Source organism: Candoia aspera, chromosome 10 (assembly GCF_035149785.1).
Source record: "Candoia aspera isolate rCanAsp1 chromosome 10, rCanAsp1.hap2, whole genome shotgun sequence".
Taxonomy (NCBI): Eukaryota; Metazoa; Chordata; class Lepidosauria; order Squamata; family Boidae; genus Candoia; species Candoia aspera.
In genome coordinates, this window is record NC_086162.1 from 10513093 (window position 1) to 10535102 (window position 22010).

A 22010-nucleotide genomic window follows, 5' to 3' on the forward strand; every position below is an offset into this window, starting at 1 on the left:
TTGCACAACAGGGCTGCCTTCTCTCCATCTCTCGCCAGTGTCTCTGTTAAGGATTGTGAAACAGCAAGGACTAAAAATGTGTTTTCGTACCTGTTGTCTGAGCCTTCGTATCTCTGCCAACTTACAATCTGAGACGTTCCTACTTTTCTCCCTGCAGAATGGGGAAGCTTCCTTGTTTGAAGTGAACATCCGCTACGTTGGAGGGCTTCTGTCTGCGTATTACCTGACTGGCGAAGAGGTTTGTACTGACCCCTTAGCACATCTCATGTGCGAAATAGATTTCTGCATGGAGCCCTCAGAAGACCCTACCATGCCATTCCCTTGCCTAAACCAGCTAAAGATGTCGCTTCTTTACGACTGTCAGAGCCCTGATGATAGCTGTTAATTAAGTTGGACGTAATTACTTGGCCTGGATCAGGGTTTTCCTCCTGTGAACAATTTCTCCTAGGCAGCTCACTGGTTTGGTACATTGGTCTCTGCAGAAATGCCCTTGGCCATGGTCTTGGTTTTGCATTCCAGATTTGTTAATGACCTGATGCTGGAGAGAAGGACTTGTGTCCCTCACAAGGGTCACGTTAAATGCTGCTGGGGACTATCTTTTCATTTCTTTATTTTCTTAAGCGGCGACCTCTTCCACCTCTGCCACCAGAAAGCAAAAATCTGCCTCGGCACTAAAGTCATGTGATGAGGTCCTAAATTCCATCGCCTCATTCCAAGAGATTCTCCGTTATCTCGGTGAAGAAGAGCACGTCTCTGAAGCCCTGGGGCGTGCGCATTAAGTGCCACCATCTTGTGGCATCAATTCTTGGAACCAAACTACCTAGGCAAGTGTGAAGCACTCATAAAACATAGCTGCAAGCAGGAATCCCTTTAGCGAGAACTTTTATTAAACTTGTGGTAGGCATTAGACTTAAAAAGGAGTTGACCTACTGTTAGCCCTGCGAAGTCATCGAGACAAGAAGCCCAGCCGGGATCACTAGCCTTATCTTTATTGTAAGGTTTCATTAACCGAATCTTGCAAGTCTGAAAGTATTTCTCCCCTCTTTTCCTTTTACTCTCCAGAAAACTAGGGAGGGTTCCTGCTGAAATGTTTTCTACTTCTTCCATCCTTCTGTGGGCTGAGACATCGTTTACATGCCAGTTGTCCAGTTCTGCCGTTCTCCCTCCTGTCTCCCAAGGTCATTCCCACAGACCATTATTACACATACTTATGGAAGATATGGCTATCAGTGGGTACTCCTGGCCTAGAAGCCATCTTGGTGGGAGGACAGGTGATTGTGAGAACCAAGTTGGGGTACTGATGAGGATGCTGGATTACGAGTGGACTCAGGGTCTACTCCTCCCTTAGCCACACAAACTCACTTCGGGGCCAGCCCCTCTCTCTCAGCCCAACCTACCTCACAGGGTTATTGCTGCAGGAAAAAAATAGGCAGTGGTATGTACACCACCTTGAATGAAAGGCAGGATATAAATCTAATACATGAACAGATAGATAATACACTTCTCTTTAAGGAAAATAATGTGTCCCTCTAATGCAGCGTTCTTCAACCTTGACATGGCTGCCTGGGGAATTCTGGGAGTTGAGTCCACCCATCTTAAACTTGCCAAGGTTGAGAAACCCTGCTCTAATGGAATGAACTGTGGTCTTCTACAATATGCACCATGATAAAAGAAGCTGCATTTAAGACCTCATGAGATCATTTGTGACATAAAGCTAGCACAGCTAGCCTTCCAAAGTCTGAGGACCCTAACTAAATACCTTGGGGATCTGATTTGCTTGTCTTCTAAACCAGTGTTTCTCAACCTCAGCAACTTTAAGATGTGTAGACTTCAACTCCCAGAATTCCCTAGCCAGGGACTGCTGGCTAGGGAATTCTGGGAGTTGAAGTCCACAGATCTTAAAGTTGCTGAGGTTGAGAAACACTGTTCTAAGCAGGCAGGTTTGGAATGGGCACAGTCTGGCTTTTTGATCCCCCCCAAAACCAGTGCTGGAATGCTCCTCAAAGAATATTCTTTCCTTTGGAGCAAATGTTCTCAAGGGTGACATTGCTTCCCAGGCCCATGAAAATCAATGACCTGTTCCAAAATGAATTTTGCAGCACAGTATAACAGCACGGCAGCACAGTCCCTGCTTATTTTCCCATTGTTCCTTGGTACACACAGTGTCATGCGCTGCCTACCTCTGAGTAACGTTCAGACACTGGTTTGCAAAGCAGGCTCTGGTTTATTTCAGGGTAGGTACAACGTTGGTAGAAAAAAGCTGAGAGTGACAGGAGCGCGCCGGTGCGGGGTTTAAATACCCCGCGCCGGTCAGCGCCCCCTCGCTCTCGGTCACGTCACCCCCCTTTGTCCCATGCGTTGCCCTGCCATTGGTTGAGGGTTTCCAGGATCGCCCATCCTCAGGTTTTCATTCTTCTGCTGATTGCTTTCAGCTGGGCGATCCCCGTTGTATTGCCGCTGATGGCTTGGGTGGCTCCGTGATCCGTTTATCTATTGTTTGTTAGCCGTTAGTCGTTGTGGGTTGATGGCTACTTAACTTGTACCCCTTCACCTATTTCCTTGTCATTGTCATGAGTGCCATTGCGCTGATGACTTTAGCTCAACGGCACTCATGACATACTGCCCCCTTTCCGAATAGTGTTCTCCCCCGGGTTTCTGGGTTTTCCCCATGGAGCTGTCAAAATGCCACTTTTTTTTTTTTTTTTTTTTTTTTTTTAAAGTTCCCGCCGGAGTAGTGTCGCCCCTCCCTTTGCTCCTCCCTCTACCACGTGCCTTCCCAGGGTGTGTCCATGGTGCGCATGCTCGGGTTCTGACCTGGCGTGCGCATGCTCCAGCCACACCCTGTTTGTTTGGCTCAGTTCGGCGAGGCGAGAGGCGTGGCTGGTCGGGTGCTTCTCAGCTCCAGGTAGGGCCCTTCTTTTCTTATTTAGAGTGCGTCGCCTTTGTTGTGTCTCTTGGGCGTTGCCCCCAGGTTGCCCTGTTGACTTGCTTGCCACTCCCCCGCGGCCGGGGGGCGGGGGGAGGGTGCTGGCGATCGTTTGTCACCACCCCGTGGGCCCGGGGCGGGGGGAGTGAGTCCCGGGGGGGGGAAGGTCCACCCAAGTCGCGGGCTTGGGGGGGGCCCTTTCCCTTGGGGCACGGGAGGCGGGGGGAGGCCTGCGGGGGGGGGTTTGGTTTTGCTGACCTTGGTTGCGGTTTGTCGGGGTATGCCCGGTGAAATGCTCTGGTCAGGTCAGGCGCGTTAACGTTATGCGCCGCCACCCATTCAGGGTGGGGGAAGTGTTTCCACCTGACCAGGTAGTGTAGGGTTCCTCGTTGTTTGCGGGAGTCGAGGATGTCCCTTATCTCGAAGTGGTGTTGCCCGTCGATCATAAGCGGTGCGGGCTGTGGCGTGCTTGGGTGCCATCGGGAGGTGGTTGCCGGTTTTAGGAGGCTGGTGTGGAACACCGGGTGGAGCCTCCGGAGGTTGTGTGGCAGGTCCAGGCGTATTGCTACCGGGTTCACTATTTGCGTGACTCGGAACGGCCCGATGTACTTAGGCCCCAGTTTTTTCGAGGGTTGGGTTGACTTTAGGAACTTGGTGGAGAGATAGGCCATATCCCCCGCCTGGAACGTCGGTTGTAGGCGCCGGTGCTTGTCGGCCTGCTCTTTGTAAGCAGCCTGTGCCTCCTTTAGCGCCGCCGTGATTACTGGCCATGCTTCCGCGATCTTCCGTCCCCAGTCGCTGGCGTCCACCTGGGGTTCCGGGGGTTGAGGTAGCTCCGGGATGGGGACGAAGTCGCGCCCCGAGACTACTTCGAACGGGGTTTTCCCCGTGCTCGTGTGGACGGCGTTATTGTATGCGACTTCGGCGAACGGGAGCAGTTCAGCCCAGTCGTCTTGGTGGTAGTTCGTATATGATCGTATAAATTGCTCTAAGGTGGCATTAAGAACCTCAGTGGCTCCGTCCGTCTGCGGATGCCAAGCCGTAGACAGGGCCTGTTGGGTCCCCGTCAGCTTCAGGAAGGCCCGCCAGAATTTGGAGGTGAACTGTGTGCCCCTGTCGGTCACCACACGTGCGGGACATCCGTGTAGCCTGTACACGTGGATGAGGAAGAGTTTGGCTAGTTGTTGCGAGGATGGGACCGACGTGCAGGGGATGAAGTGGGCCTGCTTTGAGAAGTAGTCCTTCACCACCCAAATGGCCGTTTTCTTCTGGCTGGGTGGGAGGTCCACTATAAAATCCATAGAGATTTCCTCCCATGGGCGGGAGGGTTCTGCCACCCGTTGCAGTAGCCCCGCGGGTTTGCCTGGTGCCCGTTTGGCCCTAGCGCACGTTGGGCAGGACGCCACGTAGGTTTTTACGTCTCGCCTGAGCGCGGGCCACCAGAATTGGCGCCGCGTTAGGTGTAGGGTCTTGAGGAACCCAAAGTGTCCCGCTTGCTTGGCGTCGTGTGACCTATGCAAGATCGCCTGGCGTTGCGAGTCCGGGACGTAGATTCTGCCTTCCCCCCATGCCAGGTCTTGCGCCATTGTTACCTTGTCGGGGTTTGCCCGGAACCAGGGGTCGGTTTTGAGGGCGGCGGCGAGGTCCGTGCGCATTCCCCCTGGTAGTTGCGGTTGCCTTCTTTCCGTCGCCGGTTGTCCCGCCGTCGGCTGCGCCGTAGCGTCGAGCTGCCTCCGTGCGCCGCTTCGGGTGGTCACGGCCATCCCCAGTTGCGAGGCGGATAGGACCGTCCCAATGGTGTCTGGGGCGGGCTCTTCGTCTTGGGGCAGCCGGGAGAGGGCGTCGGCCAGAAAGTTCTTCTTTCCCGGCATGAACTTCAGCTGGAAATCAAAGCGGCTGAAGAATTGGGCCCATCGGACCTGTTTTGGGCTAAGGCGTCTAGGCGTTCGTAGGGCCTCGAGGTTCCGGTGGTCCGTCCAGACCTCGAATGGTTGGGTGGCTCCCTCGAGTAGGTGACGCCATGTCTCTAGTGCCGATTTCACCGCGAAGGCTTCTTTCTCCCAGACGTGCCATCGCCTCTCTGTCTCGGAGAACTTCCTTGACAGGTAGGCGCATGGTTTCAGGAGCCCCGTGGGGTCTTTTTGTAGCAGGATGGCTCCCAGGGAGAAGTCTGAGGCGTCGGCTTGGACCACGAACGGCCGTTCTGGGTCCGGGTGCGCGAGGATTGGCTCCGTCGTGAACAGCGCTTTCAGCTTGTCGAATGCGGTCTGGCACGCGGGAGTCCAATTCAGCACTGTGCCTGGGTTCTTGGCGCGTCGGGTGTCCCCCACCCCTTTGGTTTTGAGGAGGTCCGTTAAGGGGAGGGCTATCTCAGCGAACCCCCGGGCGAAGGACCTGTAGAAATTCGCGAATCCCAGGAAGCTCTGTAGTTGCCGTCTGTTGCGGGGCCGCTCCCAGTTTAGCACCGCTTCGACTTTTGCGGGGTCCATTTCGATGCCGTCCCCGGAGATTCGATACCCCAAATAGTCTAGGCGCTCTTTGTGAAACTCGCACTTTGTGGGCTTTGCATAGAGCTGCGCCCTTCTGAGCTTGTCGAGGACTTGCCTGACTAAGGTTACGTGTTCCTCGTATGTTTTTGTGTAAATGAGGACGTCGTCGATGTAGACCAGGACCCCTTTAAACAGATGTTCATGCAGTACCTCATTGATGAGCTGCATGAACACCCCAGGGGCCCCCGCGAGTCCGAAGGGCAGTACCTTGTACTGGAACGCGCCTAGGGGGCAGTTAAACGCCGTCTTCCATTCGTCCCCCTCCCTGATTCGGATGCGATAGTACGCCTCGCGCAGGTCCAATTTGGAAAAGACTTTGCCCGTGGACAGGTGGGCGAGCATGTCCTTCACCAGGGGTAAGGGGTATTTGTTGGACAGGGAAGCCGCGTTTAGGCCCCGGTAGTCGGTACAGAGCCGTAGGGTCCCGTCTTTCTTCTCCCGGAATAAGACGGGGGCTCCGACCGGTGAGCACGCTGGCTCTATGAATCCCCTGTCTAGGTTTTTATCGATGAACTCCCGGAGGGTTGCCATCTCCTTCGGGGTCATCGAATAGATCTTTGGTCTAGGTAGGGGGACGTCGGGCAGTAGGTCGATCCGGCAATCCGTCTTGCGGTGGGGGGGTAGTTGGTCTGCCTCTGCCTCTCCGAAGACCTCGGAGAAGTCGGCGTATTGTTCCGGTAGGTCTGCTGTGGTAGCGGCGTTGTCTTGTGTGGTCGCCTCCGCTCGTCCTACCGTGGGGTTGCTTTCGCCAGCTGGTACTGGTGCTCGATACTCGCCGTCGCCGAATGTGAAGGTGCGGGTCGCCCAGTTGATCCGCGGGTTGTTTTTCGCGAGCCATGGCATCCCCAGGACTGCAATGGGCCGTCCGATGGGCGTGACTACGAACGACGTGCGCTCGGTGTGAGTGCCCATTTGCAGGGTGACCGGCTCGGTTTGTAGCGTGGCTGGTTTCCCTCCCGCTGTAGAGCCGTCCAGCTGGTGGAATGCCAGCGGCGTGGGGAGGGGGAAGCAGCGGAGGTCGAGTTTGGCGACTAGGTCGGGGTGGATGAGGTTTTTTGAGCACCCCGAGTCCACTAGTGCCGCGGCCGTGGTGGCTCCGTTGCCGGCAGAGAGTTGAATTGCTGCCAATATTACGGAGCTTTTGTCGTTTCGTTGAGGTGGTCCGCGTTGCTGTCCCACCGCCTGCCTCGCCACGCGTCTCAGAGCAAGCGGGGAGCATTTCCCGCCGGCTGGTCGGGGTCGGTATTGTCCTCTTCCCCCCAGTAAGTGTCCCAGCCCTCTTCCGGTGTCGCTGTGGCCACGGTCATTCGGCGGTGAGGGGGCGGCCCCGGGTTGGGTGGTTTGGGGCTAATTTTCGGGGCGGGCTTGGGCGCGCTGGTCGGCGGTCGGTTGGCGAAGCAATCCGCCGTCTTGTGCCCTAATTTGCCACACCTCCCGCAGGGCTCCCGGTTGAACTTCTTTTTTGGGTATATGGGGCCGGCCATCCCCCCGTGTGGTGCGGGTACCTTTTTCCCGACATAGTTTGTGTCTTCCGTGGTTGTCATCAGGAAGGTGCGGTGCGCGTGTTCGGCTTTTCCCGCGAGGTGGATCCACCCGTGTAACGTTTCTGGGTCGTCGCGGTAGAGGGCCCATTGGAGAACGTCGCGGTTGAGCCCCCTTTTGAAGATTTCCAGCAGGGTGGTCTCAGACCAGTCGCAGACCTTTCCCGCGAGGGCTTTGAACTCCAGGGCGTAGTCAGGGACCGTGCGTGTGCCCTGTTTAAGTCTCTGGAGTGCGCTTTTCGCCCGTACTTTAGCTAGGGGGTCTTCGAAGTAGGTTTTCATCTCTTTGATGAAAGCAGGGAAGGTGGCGAGGGCGGGGGAGCTGGACTCGTACAGTTGGACGTACCAGTCCGCCGCCCTGTCTTGGAGTTTGATCGCCACGGCGGCGATCTTGTCGGCCTCGGAGTCATAGGAGTGTCCGTGCCTCCCCATGAACTCCCTAGCGTTGGTCACGAAAAACGAGAGTTTTGAGGGGGTCCCATCGAAGAAGATGGGGAAGTCCTTTGGGGCCCGGGCGTTTTGTGCGGCCCCGCCTCTCGCTTCCCGGGGTGTGGTGTCGGCCGCCTGTGCCGTCTGCTGGCTCTCCGCTGGCCCGTGTGTGTTCGGTGCTTCGCTCGGGGTGTGGGCTTGTGCGGGGACGTCGTTGGGTGGCGCGGGGGGCATGAGCGCCTGGAGCATGGTCCGGAGTTCCGTCAGCTGAGCCCGCATGGCCGCGAGTTCAGCTCGTGCCTCCTCGTCCACAGCCCGCGCCGCCGCTGGGGCCGGTTCCGTTGGCGCGTCCTCGGGGGTGGGTTGCCGGTGGGGTTCATCGTCCCTCCGCCGCGGGTCCGCTTCCTCCTCCGTCTGATGGGTGTCTCCGTCGTCCTCCTCCGTGTCGAGCATCGTGGGGCTGTCGCTCCACGCCCGTTGCTGGGGTGCGATGTGGGGCGCGGGGTCCTCCGCTGGTTTCGGAAGTCGTGCTGCTCCCTCCCGCGGTCGGGTTGCCTCCGTCGCCATCTCCCCTTGGGGTTGGAGCTGAGGCTCGGGTCGGGTGGGGTGGGCGTCCATGGCTCCGGGAGTCCGCGGTGCCTCTGGCCTCGGTCGGTCCTCCTCTGTCTCTTGCCGCGCGGCTCGCCCTCCTTGCCCGCGTCGTTCCGGCCTCATCTTGCTGGTCTTCTCGCCGTCTACTCCTCCCGCGGCTCGTTGTCGTCCGGTGGGGCTCGGCGAGGCTGAGTTTATGACTCTCAGCTTTATGTCATGCGCTGCCTACCTCTGAGTAACGTTCAGACACTGGTTTGCAAAGCAGGCTCTGGTTTATTTCAGGGTAGGTACAACGTTGGTAGAAAAAAGCTGAGAGTGACAGGAGCGCGCCGGTGCGGGGTTTAAATACCCCGCGCCGGTCAGCGCCCCCTCGCTCTCGGTCACGTCACCCCCCTTTGTCCCATGCGTTGCCCTGCCATTGGTTGAGGGTTTCCAGGATCGCCCATCCTCAGGTTTTCATTCTTCTGCTGATTGCTTTCAGCTGGGCGATCCCCGTTGTATTGCCGCTGATGGCTTGGGTGGCTCCGTGATCCGTTTATCTATTGTTTGTTAGCCGTTAGTCGTTGTGGGTTGATGGCTACTTAACTTGTACCCCTTCACCTATTTCCTTGTCATTGTCATGAGTGCCATTGCGCTGATGACTTTAGCTCAACGGCACTCATGACACACAGAGACTGATTGCACTATATATTTTTGATGGTGCAGAAAGGTTGCACAAAATTTCTAGGACAGAAACTGAAGCAAAGCAGAAGTTTGCCTCCTGCTGTGGTTTTGCATATTAGAACAAGGGAGCTGCGTGGTCCCAGTGACAGATTATAAGACACCTGTGTGCAAAAGTGTTATACGGTCAGCTTTTGGTCTTTTGAAACAGCAAAGCAAAGTGGGCTGTGAAGCTTTTCTTCAAAACTGTCTTTGTTACTTAATTCTTACAAGTAAAGCCTTACTACTGTGGGCTTGGCAGTGCCGCTTTCTTCATTTAGACAAAAGCTTTGGATCCTGCAGGTACCTCTGCAAATCACTTAACATCCTTCCCTTTATAACAAGTAATCTCTTGATTAATAGATCTGCAGAGTGATGCAGCTTCTCTCTTTTCAGCACGTTCAGTTTCTGTGGTGGTGGGAGCAGATGGAGAACAGGGAGAAGCTATGCTCTGCAAGTTGGTAAAAAAAATGAGAAACTGACTAGAACAGGGAATTGTTCAGATGGTTTAGAATTTAAGTGTTGACGCTGGGTTCAAGAGACATGTAAAGGAGTGAGCTGTTAGGAAACGGCTATGTGGTGTTGATGCATTGACTGTCTATGCTGGGAACAGGTATTGCTGGATTTTGCCCCCCCCCCCATTCCCATGTCTGTCTCCTGAAGCCTGATTTGTCCCTTTTGCATGAATATTTGGTCCAGGGACACACTTGGAAATTTCCCACCCCTCCAAATAGGAACTTCATTCTCATATTTTCCTCAGCTGAATGAAAACAGCCTTGTCAAGGCACGAACTTAAAACTTCTGGTCTGCAAAGTGGTAGCTGTGGCACTTTATTTGTTGGAGAACATGCCCACCTTTTCCACTGGATCTTAAATAAGTTGCTATGATACCCCTGGCCTGTGTTTGAGTGAACTTTATTTCTTTCCCCTTAGTCTCTAATGGCACCCCATCAAGTTCTTGTGCATCCCTTTGGGTTCCACAGAAGAGTTTGAAAAACCCAAATGATCCTTTTAACTGGATGTTCTCCAGGGTTTTCCACGTGCAAAGTTATGTGCTGCATCCCAGCTATTTGGGACCTTCTGTTTTTTCCTGAAGTTCAAGAGGCTGGATTTTTCTTATCTGAAGTCACTTTCAGTCTGGATTTTATCTTCTCTTTAACATGGGTTTTTCTGTAATTGGTGAATTGGCTTGTCCATGTTGGATATTGCCTGAACAGTTCACAGTAGGCATGGATTGAATATGAATCCTTGAAAAACTAAATGAAAGTTCCTTACTTCCTCATTACAACTTTATAAAGCTGTTTCGGTTTATAAGATAAAATGTTGAAATAATAAAATAATAAAATAGATAGAATCCTGTTAATTGAAACAACATTTTTTAACACAACAGGGACAGCAAAAGAACACTAACTGATAAAAATCAAGATTAGCACCTATTCATCTGAAATGGACTGGGCATCAACTTTTCTAATGCCTATTAAAGATCAGGCCCACTTAGGCACCCTGCTCTTAGGCTGTTCCAAAAGTCACCATCCAAAAGCCATTACTGTGGCTCGAGCTTGGAGTGATGGCAAAGAAATAAGATTTTTGTTGCCCCTGCAGTGGAAGCTGTGAGATGGATTCTCATCTATTTTCTGTCTCATCTATTTTCATGATTTTTTTTTTTTGACACCTGTGCTCTAGTTGTCAACAGGAGCTTAACTACATTCACACTGAGAAAAGATGCTAACAGCCGTTCAGTCTGGGCAAAGGAACGGTAGTCTGCAGGGACTGCCATCCAAATCTATTTCTCTTGAAGTACCTCTGAGTGGCTGGACATATGGAGATTTACATTTAGGAATCCAACTCAATTTACTATCTGCTTTCTGACTGCCTACTCTCTTCCTTCAAACAGGTCTTCAAGAGCAAAGCTCTAGAACTTGGGGAGAAGCTTATCCCGGCCTTCAACACACCAACAGGAATTCCACGGGGAGTCATCAACCTGGGCAGGCAAGGAACAGTAATATATTATTGCTAACAAATAGAGCACAGGAGGAGAAACCCTACTTGGATCGAACTAAACAACACTGTTTTCAGCAGGAGCCAAACAGAAGCCGTCAGAAACTCACCTGCAAAACATGGATGGCTTTCTCCCAGATTTCTCCCAACCTGGCACCTTCCAGATGTGTGGGGGCTGAGAATTCTGGGAGTTTTAGGCTCCAGACATCTGGAGGGCTCCCAATTATTTATCACCCCAACCTAGTTTGGAGAATTTTCCTGTAAATTCTTGCAGTGGGATTCTCATTGGCTTAGATCCCGAACTTCTCCCAAAACAAGAGGACCGCCTCCTAGAGGCTGTTTTCTGTTCACCGGGCAGGTGTTCCTCCCCATATGACTGGGTACCCAGGTGTTTCAGAAACCAGGATGACTCAGACCAACCTTCCCCTAGTTACTTGAATTGACACCTTCCAGATCCAGTTTCTGTCATCACCAATTGACTGCAGCTCTTCTGGCTGATAATTGGAACTTGAAACTAATATAGAAGAAACTGCTGGGCTGGAGAAGATTGGCCTGAACTGAAACCAAACTTGGCACAGTTTACTAATTTCTGAGTCTCCCTCGGAAGTGAACGGAGAATCATTTTCTGCTTCAGCATGTTTGTTCTCTGCAGTCCTAACCCCTCTCAGCACCATGGTTTTTGTGTTCACACATTCCCAGCTGTTCTCTCAGTTTCGCCTTTTTCCAAATTGTACGCCATTCTCCATTGCCAGGTTTCCCTCAAGAACGGCTTCCCAGACAGACCTCATTTTCTTCCTGGCAGCATTTGCTCAACCCTCCAGCCAATTTGTCTCCCCCGTTTAAGAAATGCTTCCTTATTCTCTCACCCATGTGTGGCAGCTGGGGAAGGGAGGGGAATTGGGGCTTTGGGCAGTGGAATTATGGCATGTTTGCATCTTCTAAAAATGAAGTGGGAAGTATCCTATTTCTGAGAGGCCTGTGAAAGATCCATAGCTGACCTGGAAGAATCCAGCCGCTGTTCTGTTAGGGAAAGAGAGTACAGCTTTGGGACAACCACTGTCCAAAAGACCCACATCTATTTGGGATCACACCTACTTCTACCACCTCCTGACAAGGATTGTCTCACAGTGGCCAGCCAGTCTGTGTGTGCCTGCCTTTGTTACTTTAGAAGTTTTAGAACTGTTGAAGGAATATTTTGAATGCTTCCTTTTCTTGGTTCTTGGCAAATGTAGGTATTTAAATTTAGGAACAAAATGGGTGCTAATGCAATCCAAAACCTGAAAATGTTGGCTGTTAGGTCCTTAAGATAAATGTCTTGCTGTCATGATAACAGAAATGTATTTGAAAATTGCAAAGGAAGTAGCAATTCAAAGATGCATCCATTCACGAACCAGCATTTATTTGGTTTTTAAATGAGGTTGCTCAACTGTCTGCAGTAAAAGAAAAAGAATAGTTAACTCCCTAATTTTTGCAACAGCAGGAGGCAGCAGCTAAAATCCAAGTTTTTGCACATGGCTGTAATTCCTGTTTCATTTTGAGTTGTGGGATTTCCTGGGATTTTCCCTAATCCAAAGCAAACAAGTACTTCTATTTTAGGATTTTCTTTTTCATGGAGAGGCTAAAAGTTTAATAACAGCATTACGTTTTGCATACTTGAGATCCCAGGTTCACTTCCTGGCATCTCCTACTGAAGGCATCTCTATGTTGTGGGGGTGGGAGGTATCAGAAAGATCCTTGCCTGAGATCTTGGGGAACCACTGCCCTCAGCAGAGAGAAAGAGCTGGATGAAAATGAATAAGTGATTTAGCTCTCTGCTCGTTTATTTTTCACCTTCCTTTCATCTCACCACATTTCTGTAACCTCTCTGGTTTGGCTTTATCCTCAAGGTTTAGTTCAGCATGTTCTTCTAAACAAGGCCTAATTTTTGCTTTTTGAATTGTCAGCCTGAATCCTGACAGCAATTAATCTTCGCCTTGAATGTCATACCTATGATATTTCTTGGTGAAAGTCCTTGGGACAGTGAGAATATCACTCTAGACCGGTGCTTCTCAACCTCAGCAGCTGGCTAGGTAATACTAGGAGTTGAAGTCCACACATCTTAAAGCTGCTGAGGTTGAGGAACACTGCTCTAGACTTCCTGGGTCATTCAATAATTTGTCAGGGCATGGCAATCCCTCCCTCCCTTCAGCTGAAATTTAAGCTAAGGTCCTGCAGGTTGATCACCCCGAAGTAGACATCCCCAAATTTCTTGCCAGTGACCTTGGCTAGCACTGAGATACTTGGAGGTCTCCAAAAGAAGAATGTGCCTTGATTAGGAAGTGCAGAAGTTGTGAGAGTGCTCAAGGAGCATGCAGGGGGGCCTAATCCTGAAGAACAAAAGGGGAACATTGAGCAAAATGTAGTGATTTTGATGATCAGAAGTCTGGCTGGGAAGGCAATCAGCACAGGTTCTCCTGCTGTTAACCAAACAGGTACAAACAGACCAAGAAGAGTCTCTCTCTTTCTCCCTTGTTCAGTTTTCTATAATTTAAAAGAATAACTTGGACCTCTTACTGGAGGCGAACCAAACGTGATTTATGACACAAGAAATTCCTTATGCTTTGACCCTATTAATCTTGTTTTGCTGCATATTACTGAAAATGTATTGCCAAGCAACCACCATCTTAAGAAACTAAAATGACATAAATTTTTAAGAAACAATACTAAAAAGTTGAGCTTGGTATTTGTATGTATAACTTGGGTTCGTTTTTTGAGGATGGAGAATTAACATAGCATTCTCTGTGAAGCCAAGCCAGGAGCTTACATGGGCCTTCATACTTAGAACCCAAGTTTAGAAGCCCAGAGGGAGGCCAGTGGAGAGAATAAAAGGGTGATCAGTTTGAGAATGCCAGAAGGAAGAAGGGCAATTTTAAATTTAGTGCTCCATCCTCATTCATTTGAAAATGTGCAGCCAGGCCAGCTCAGAGAATGAGAATAGTCTATATCAGCCTTTCTCAACCTTTTGACCCTGGAGGAACCCTTGAAATACTTTTCAGGCCTTGGAGAACCCCTGGCTCCAATATAGGCCAGAAGTTACAAAATTATTATATTTGTTTCATGGGTAGGCCTGTATATATGCATTAACAGTGTTCTTAAGCTAAACATAAAGAATGAAACTGACCTCTTTAATGTGAAGTTGCCTGAATTTGAAATAATTTTTTAAATTAATCGTGATCTCCCAGGGAACCCCTAGTGACCTCTCGCAGAACCCTAGGGTTCCACAGAACCCTGGTTGAGAAACCCTGGTCCATATTGAAGTTAACCTGCAAGAAACACCTGTTGGTATCATCACCTTGGGTGGTGAACCAACCCAAATGAATGTGACGACCAGAGTATCCAAGTAAGAAGAAAGACCAGTGGGGAGGAAAGATGGATTGTCAGCATGCCTTAGAATAATGATGGGACACCTGTGGTGTTCTAGTTTAGCCAGTGGAGCTTGATGTAGCAGTGAAGGTATTGAACTAGGAGCAGGGAGTCCCAGGTTCTAGTCCCCCTTCAGCTATGGAAGCAACCTGGGTGACTTTGGGCCTACCACTCTTTCGCAGCCTAACAGTCAAGGTAATGTAGTGGTGAAGATGCTGGACTCCCAGGAGCAGGAAGACCCAGGTTCTAGTCCCCCTTCAGCCACAAAAATTCCCTGGGTGACTTTGGGCCCATCATTCTCTCTTAGCCCAAATACTTCACAAGGTAGACCTTCTGAACAAAAGTCAAGATACAAAACTAATAATAAAATGTATGTTTATGAAACCTAACAAACTGAGACTCGGAGTTCTGCAAGTTGGCCGATCCTGCCTTCAAAGGTTGCTAAAGGTGCTGGGTGGGCAAGTAGGTGCACAGGTGCTCAGGAATTTGTGTCCTGAGATCCCTGGCTGCCTTTTCAAAGATCCTGGGTTTGACCCTGCCATTTTTCAGATTGTATAGTGCAAAGTGGAAGGGTATTGGGGTGTTGGTGTGCAAGTGTCAGCCTTCCCAGGTAGACCAGACAGAAAACATGACCAGATGAGCTAATTCTACTGTATTGTAAGGTTATGTTAACATAATGTTGCAAGTCTGAAAGTACAAATCTCCTGCTGTCTCCTTTACAGCCTGAGAAGTTAGGGAGGGTCCCTTCTGAGCCTCTTTCTCTGCCCATTATGCAGCTGAAGGCTATGCCCTCTCTTATCTGACCATTCCCTAGGCAGCATCTCTTCCCTCCATCTCTTAAGGTCTTTCTCACAAACCATGACATCAAGACATTCCAAAGCAGTCCAGCTGTTGAAGACAGAAGGATGGTCTATCCCAAGCTTCCACAGTTTGGCTTGCCACCATGAGTGAACTTTTGCCCTTTGGCAAGTGTGACCCAGCCAAACCTGTCTGTGACACACAGACCAGCAAAAGACAGCATATAAAGGCAATCATTGCTCTCCTGGATCGGTCCAAAGTCTAGCATTTTGTTTCCAGCCGGGTTCTTAGGACACAATGACCAAGGGGTGAAAGCAGCAAGCTATTTGTCCTCCAATGGCTGTTCTTCAGGTTGCACTTCTCTGAATAGGGAGACTCAAAAATATCCTCATAGCCGTTGGCAGATCCACTCGATGATTTTTCCCCCCAATCCTGTCTTCTCTCCAGACCACTTGTAATGTAACTCCCTGAGATGGCCAGGTTTAAGGCAGATTTGAGGTGGATTTAACCCATAATCCTCTGTGGCGATAGCTGTGGTTCAGCTAGAAGTCTCAATCTGCACCCAAATGCCATCTTATTTCCCCAAGTCCTAGTCAAAGAAAGAACTTGGCATTTCAACACGTGAGTTTTTATTTTTAAACCTTGAAGTGGCGGTCCTCCAGAGTTTATTGCACAAACCTCTTAGCGCCATCTGCTGTCTCCCCGGCTGGAGCAACAGTAATTCCTCCCTTCAGATAATCATACCCGTGATAATAGTCATTACGAGAGAGAAGCCTTAACCACAATCTGCCTCCCGTGCTAATCAAGAGATGCTGGGATCAAGTCTTCCTGCTTTTGAAATGACAGTCATTGAACTTCTCTCGAGCCAACAATTATGGAGGCTATTTTCAACCCAACCCTAAAAATATAGGCTGCTCTGCAGAGGTTGAGATGATCTTAATCAAAACTGTTACGTTGGGTGATTGCAGAAGATGAGTAAAGAAGCAAAGTCCAGGAAAGTTCCTATGATTGCTGTGCCCTTTCTTAACTCCCTGTAACATGCCTGCAAACCAAGGGCTCCCACATCATTTGGCAAAACCAGAATGTTCATTGCATTGCTTCGGGCCTTGGATCTAAAGCGCTAGATGTTTGCTTGCAAATTGTCCCTGCTGCCTCTTCCAATGGCAAAGTTACCCCCCGCTGTTTACATCCCTTCTAAATGCACTGTCACACATGTCAAGATGCGCGTTGTATTCAAAGCTGCTACACTTCATGTGACTTACCAGACTTCATATCCTATGGGCCTTTATAAACACATCCTATTTCTGTTGCCAGCAAATACAGGGGAACAGTGGCAGTGTTAAAAAGAAAGCAGTGTGCGTGAGACTCCTTCTACCCCTCTCTGCTAAGTACTGCAGATCCATGTATCAGCTGTCTGTGCTGTCTGTTGGTTTTCTGGCATGCAGCCACACCAAATGCCTTTTCTGCAGGTGTGGCTTCATCCCAGACACCAAAGATTGCACTCTGTTATTCTCAGCTAAGTTGCTAGAAATAAGGAGATGGGTGAAAGTGGCATCTGGAGAGATTTGGGCTTCAAACATCCTAGGTTCAAGGGGCCTTTTCTACCACAGAAGTCCATGATTGGATTTTTGGCCAGTCTAGCCCAGTGTTTTTCAAGAGCGTGGAGGGGAAGGCTGGGGTATACATTAACAAATGACTAATGAATAAATCAGTGTTTGCCTCTTTATTCCAGTGTTTCCCAACCTTGGCAACTTGATGTGTGGACTTCCACTCCCAGAATTCCTCAGCCAGCATGACTGGGGAATTCTGGGAGTTGAAGTCCACCCATCTTAAAGTTGCCACGGTTGGGAAACACTGGAATAAAGAGGCAATGGTCTACAGGCTCAGCCCTGTGGAGAATCAGTCACCTAGAGCTGAATCAAGCTTGGAAAGGGAAGAACTCTGGCAGTCCCACTCCATGTGTGCTTAGCTTTTTTCCTTTTCTGTTCCCCCCAGTGGCATGAGCTGGAGCTGGGGATGGGCATCAGCAGGAAGCAGCATTTTAGCCGAATTTGGGAGCCTCCACTTAGAGTTTCTGCACCTCTCAGAACTGTCTGGAAATTCAATATATACCGAAAAGGCAAGTATCCCTGTTCCGCCCTCCCTCCCTCCCCTTTCTCTTATCCATTGATGTGAAATGGTTCCTTGCCTTCCTCTCACCTGCCACCACCTCCCCCAACACAAACACACACTCTCACAGGCACCTGAAACAGCCCAATGAAATTCACTTTGTTGTGTGTGACAAGGGCCCAGATTTGAGAAGCAGGAATCTCACACCTCCACCCTGTCCCAGCCCCAATAATCAGTCTGGCAGTTCTGAACCAAGCGTGCCGCTTCTGCTCCTGGCTGTGGCAGAGAACCTGTGAAATGCTTCTGCGAGGCACCAGGGAGCAGTTGCTATCCACTCGGAAGCTGAGACCCGGGGACTTCTTTGGGTTAAGCATTTTGGCTCACCCCTGCCAGTTGTGCTGAGGCACCTTCTGACTGCCAGCAAAAGAGCTGCTGTTCAACATAAGGAAGACATTGCAGATCAGTGAACTCTTTAGAAGGTCTCCCTTTCCCTCTAACAGCTCCTTCTGTTCCTTCTGTGAGCAGTTGCACAGCAGTGGGACTTTTTCCAAAGGGGGTGGAGGCCCAAGTCCTGCTCCTGCCAAACTTTTTGAACATTCAGAAGAAGCTGTTGAAGAGCGTGGGATGATTAATGCTGAGAGCTGGTAGTAGCTGTGGGTACACTTTACATCTGGTGATTATTTCATGTCCTTCCTCAGCACAGTCCTGGAATTCTTTGGGGGTCACATCTTGCCAGCAGTCATATAGGTTTGATCTTTCCTTCCCTACGTTCCTACAATTGAGTAGGGGAATGAGAAGCTCGCTGCTGTAAGGCAGCTACTATCCACCAGAGTAGCCCAGAGTCTGAAGGAGACAAAGACGTCCTGTTAAGATTAGAACTGGCATCCAGTGCAACCAAGACAGGTTGTCCCCGAACACTGTAAATGACCCCAAAGATTGCAGAAGTTCTGCATTTCTGCACTGTTCTAAGATGTGACTGGAGAACAGCTGATTCCTAAGAGATAATCCAACTTAAGGCACCCATCTGCCTGCTTGCAAAGAGGGAAAGGGATGGCTAGGATGCCAAAAGAAATTGGGGAGGGAGAGGCAGTGAGAGAGGGAGGAAAAATACTAGGGAAGCAGGAAGCCAGATGGAGAAATAAGACACAAATGAAACAGAGGGTGAGAAAAAGGGCTAGCCCAGAAGATGTGCTGGAGGACAGAGAAAATAAAGGGGCTTAGATGGAGAAGATGAGAGGGGAAGGGGAAAGTAGCTGGGAAAGGCAAAGTTGGAAACAAGGAAGGGAACACCACAGGAGTGGAGACTATGAATATGCAACCTCAATGACTATGAATATGCAACCTTTGTTGAAGTTAAGATTAACACGAAGTGCCTCGTCCTGACATATCCCTTAATGTAGGAGACAGGAGGCCTCCTGTCCAGTGTTTCTCCAAGTGGTCAGTTGAATGACCATCCACTTAAGTCCAGTCATCAATGTGAAAACTGTCTTGTTAATGGATTCTCCCACCCAGAACATGCTATAGGTCAACGCTAAAGCTGTATGAAAGTGCACCCAGGGCGTGCCAATTGCAAACAGCCCTCTGGAGGCAAATGGACTTGGTCAAAAGCTTATCAGTTCATTAGTTCCCAGCCAGAGATTTATGGGCCTCTTTCTTTAAAAAAAGGGGGGGCATCGCTGATCTGCATGCGTGCTCCGACTAGCTACTGAAATGCCAGATTCTTTGGCAGAATGAGTAGTCGCTAATGTGCAATGGGAGCCAGCCTGACAGTTGATGAAAGAGCGGAACAAACAGCACTTGATCCCTGTGAGTGTAAAGCCCAGTTTGCAGTCTTGGGCCTGAGGTTGGATTGCCTTCACTCCTGTTTGCCGAATGCGGCCACAAGGTTTAAACAGAACACAGCCCAAGCTGCGATTCTAAACAATGGATTCCGGATCCTGGTTTGTACCCGGCACTTAATCACAGTCGGTGTTGACCCCAAATGGCCAAGAAAAATAAGTCATGCTGAACCCATCAAGTTTGCATCAGGCCCAATTAGCTGGATGTGATAACAAATACAGGCTGTAGCCTGATTAGAAACACTGCCTATAAAATGAAGGTGTATTGAAATTGGCGGGATTGAACACAAGAAGGTGGCCTGGTTTTGTCTTTTTTCAGGAGTCTTCTTTAAGGCCACACGTGTCTCCTCTTAGTTATTATGGTGCCCCACAACGGGGCCTGCAAACAGCTTGCGTTCATCTGCAGTTTGGCATGAAAGTTGCTCTGGTACCATTGCCTTACTTGTACCTTCCAAGGTCAGGGGTTCCACAGCCACCAGAAGGTCTATAGCCAAGGGGAAATGGGCAAAAATCGTATCTAGGTATTGGGATGTGGTTGCTTGGCAACAGGGGACATCTTGGAGCCTGCCTCTTGCATCTCTCGCTGTCTTGGGAATCCTGTGGTCTCTTTGGCTGTGGCTGGTTTGGAAGGACTGCTGCAGAAGCAGCTGTTCGGGGATCTGCTGGCAGACAGATGGCATTCATGAGTGCGTCCCACGGAGGGTGGAGCGATCAGCAGTAATAGCTACATGAAACCTTTGCGTTCCAGGACATTACATACCATTAGATTTCAGACACTGGATGCCTACAATAAAAATGGCCCCTGCCATCACGTCCCAGCTGTGTTGAAAGCAGCGCAGTTGGCCAGGCTAGAATGACTTTGTCCTGCCTCCTTTTAAAACTGACTAAATCGGCATCCATCACCACGTCTGATGGCATTGAGTTCCACCAGCGAATGTACTGCATAAAAAAGCCTTTCCTTTTATCAGCCTGTAATCTCCCCATATGTACAGTAGCTTCAGATGCATAGTCTAATACTGTATTATGATACCTGTGAAAAACAAATACAAAACAAAATGTTTCTCAGTCCACAGTTTCCATACCATGTGTGAGTCCTTTATTCCCCTTTGCTCTAAGCAAAACACCACTTGCTGTAATAATCCTTCCTTGCAGAATATTCTTTTTAACTGTATACAGGTAGTCCTCGCTTAACAACACAATTGGGACCAGAATTTCAGTTGCTAAGTGAAGCGATCATTAAGCAAATCAACCCAATTTTACAACTTTTTTTTTTTTGCAGCAGTTGTTAAGTGAATCACATGCTTGTTAAGTGAATTATATGGTTCCCCATTGATTTTGCTTGCCAGAAGCTGGCCGGGAAGGTTGAAAATGGTGATCATGTGACCACGTGACACCGCAACAGTCATAAATGTGAACCAGTTGCCAAATATCCAAATCGTGATCACATGACCGTGGGGATGCTGTGATGGTCATAAGTGTGAGGACTGGTTGTAAGTCATTTTTTTTTCAGCACCGTCATAAGTCCAAACCATCATTAAACAAGTTGTTGTTAAGCGAGGACTACCTGTACATTATGCCCAATGCAGTCTTACCATATAAAGTTGTTATGCTGGCTGACTTATTTTCGGTTGCCTTTCTCATTATTCTGGCATGGGGTTTCCTTTCTTTTAGCTGATTTTTTTACTCTGCTCTTCACCATGATGCCAGTATCCCCATCCTGATCTGCCATTGCCAACTTGTGTTCTATTAAAGTATTGTGAATTGGGTTGTCCCAATGTAGATTTTGATGTCATTTTGTGCCCCATCCAGAGATTTGGTTGGAGCTTTTTACAATCCTGTTTTGATTTTATTACCACAAACAGTTTGAAATCAGCAGCCAGCTTAGCATCCTGGCTACCCACCCCAATTCCAAATCTTTTATAAGCCAATTAAAAAGCTATTGGCCTTGATGGCAGTGGGACTGCCTCTGAAGGCCATCTTCCGGGAGACTAGTGGGCTTCCTTGGGCAGTCGGTTGGCCACTGCAAGAACAGACTGCTGGACTAGATGGGCCAAGGGTCCAATCCAGCACGGCACTGCTTACATTCTTATATTCTTTGGCCCCTTTGCCAGTCCCATAGAAAGGCTTGCTTTTGGAGGCCACAGATTCAGAAACCAAGCATAGCGTTGGCCTTCCCTGTGAATGACCCTCTCCAGCCACCCCCAGCCGGTGCCTTCCAGATGTGTTGGACCAACACTAATAATCCCCAGCCAGTAGTTATCATCAATACTTGATGGGTGATTTCATTGTTAAGAAAACATCCATCTATAAAAATAGCAAAGAGCTCATAACAGCCATTTTTTATTTTCCTGTAGGTGATGAACATCCGCAAAGTCCTGAACAGAATCGAGAAGCCTCAGGGGCTTTATCCAAACTTTCTCAGTCCAGCCACAGGGAACTGGGTGCAGCGTGAGTATTCACACTCTCTTGGCTGAGCCAAAGTGATGCTTACCAAAAAGCCAAGCGCAGAGGGGGGATTTGGGGCTAGAGTGTGTAATATTGCCCACACGCTTCTACCTGTCCCTGAAGGGGGTTGTAACTCTAATGTTTTTTAGTCCAGTTGTATTGTTCAGTTTTGGTTGAATCATGGACATCTCCAGGGTGAGAGGAAAGGGCAAGTGATGTCTCATGCATGATAATCTCATCACACAAAATGGGGCAATTATGTAACTGCATCATCTCATCACTGATTCATTTGATAACATTAAAGATGAGTGGCTCAACAAACAGACAGGTTCACTTCGATAGGAAAGGCAGCAAGGATAAAGGCAGCTCCTCCTAACTCTGGCCTATTGAACTGAACATCTGCACTGATGAATTATGGAGCTGGACTCCACTGTGGCAGAAGTACTTACAACTGGTCCTCATAGTTGTGGCCATCGCAGCACCCCACAGTCATGCGATCATGAATCAGGTGCTCAGCAACCAACCTGCACTTCTGACTGTCGCGGCATCCCGCAGTCACGTGATCACAGATTGCAACCTTCCCTGCCAGTTTCCGACAAGCAAAGTTAATGCAGAAGCCGGAAGGAAATCAAGTTGCGGTTATGTGACGTCCTCACTTAATGACCTGTGTGGTCCTCACTTGACGA

At 49.5% G+C, this 22010-nt stretch overlaps 1 protein-coding gene across 1 annotated transcript in view; it reads left to right on the forward strand.

Annotated features, from left to right (window-relative positions):
• Window positions 1-22010, forward strand: part of MAN1C1 (mannosidase alpha class 1C member 1) — a 145300-nt gene that overhangs the window by 113123 nt on the left and 10167 nt on the right. The window contains exons 4-7 of the mRNA XM_063311809.1: window positions 158-238; window positions 10629-10723; window positions 16928-17051; window positions 21234-21327. Of these exons, the coding sequence (XP_063167879.1) occupies window positions 158-238; window positions 10629-10723; window positions 16928-17051; window positions 21234-21327 (394 nt within the window). The remainder of the gene's footprint in view (window positions 1-157; window positions 239-10628; window positions 10724-16927; window positions 17052-21233; window positions 21328-22010) is intronic.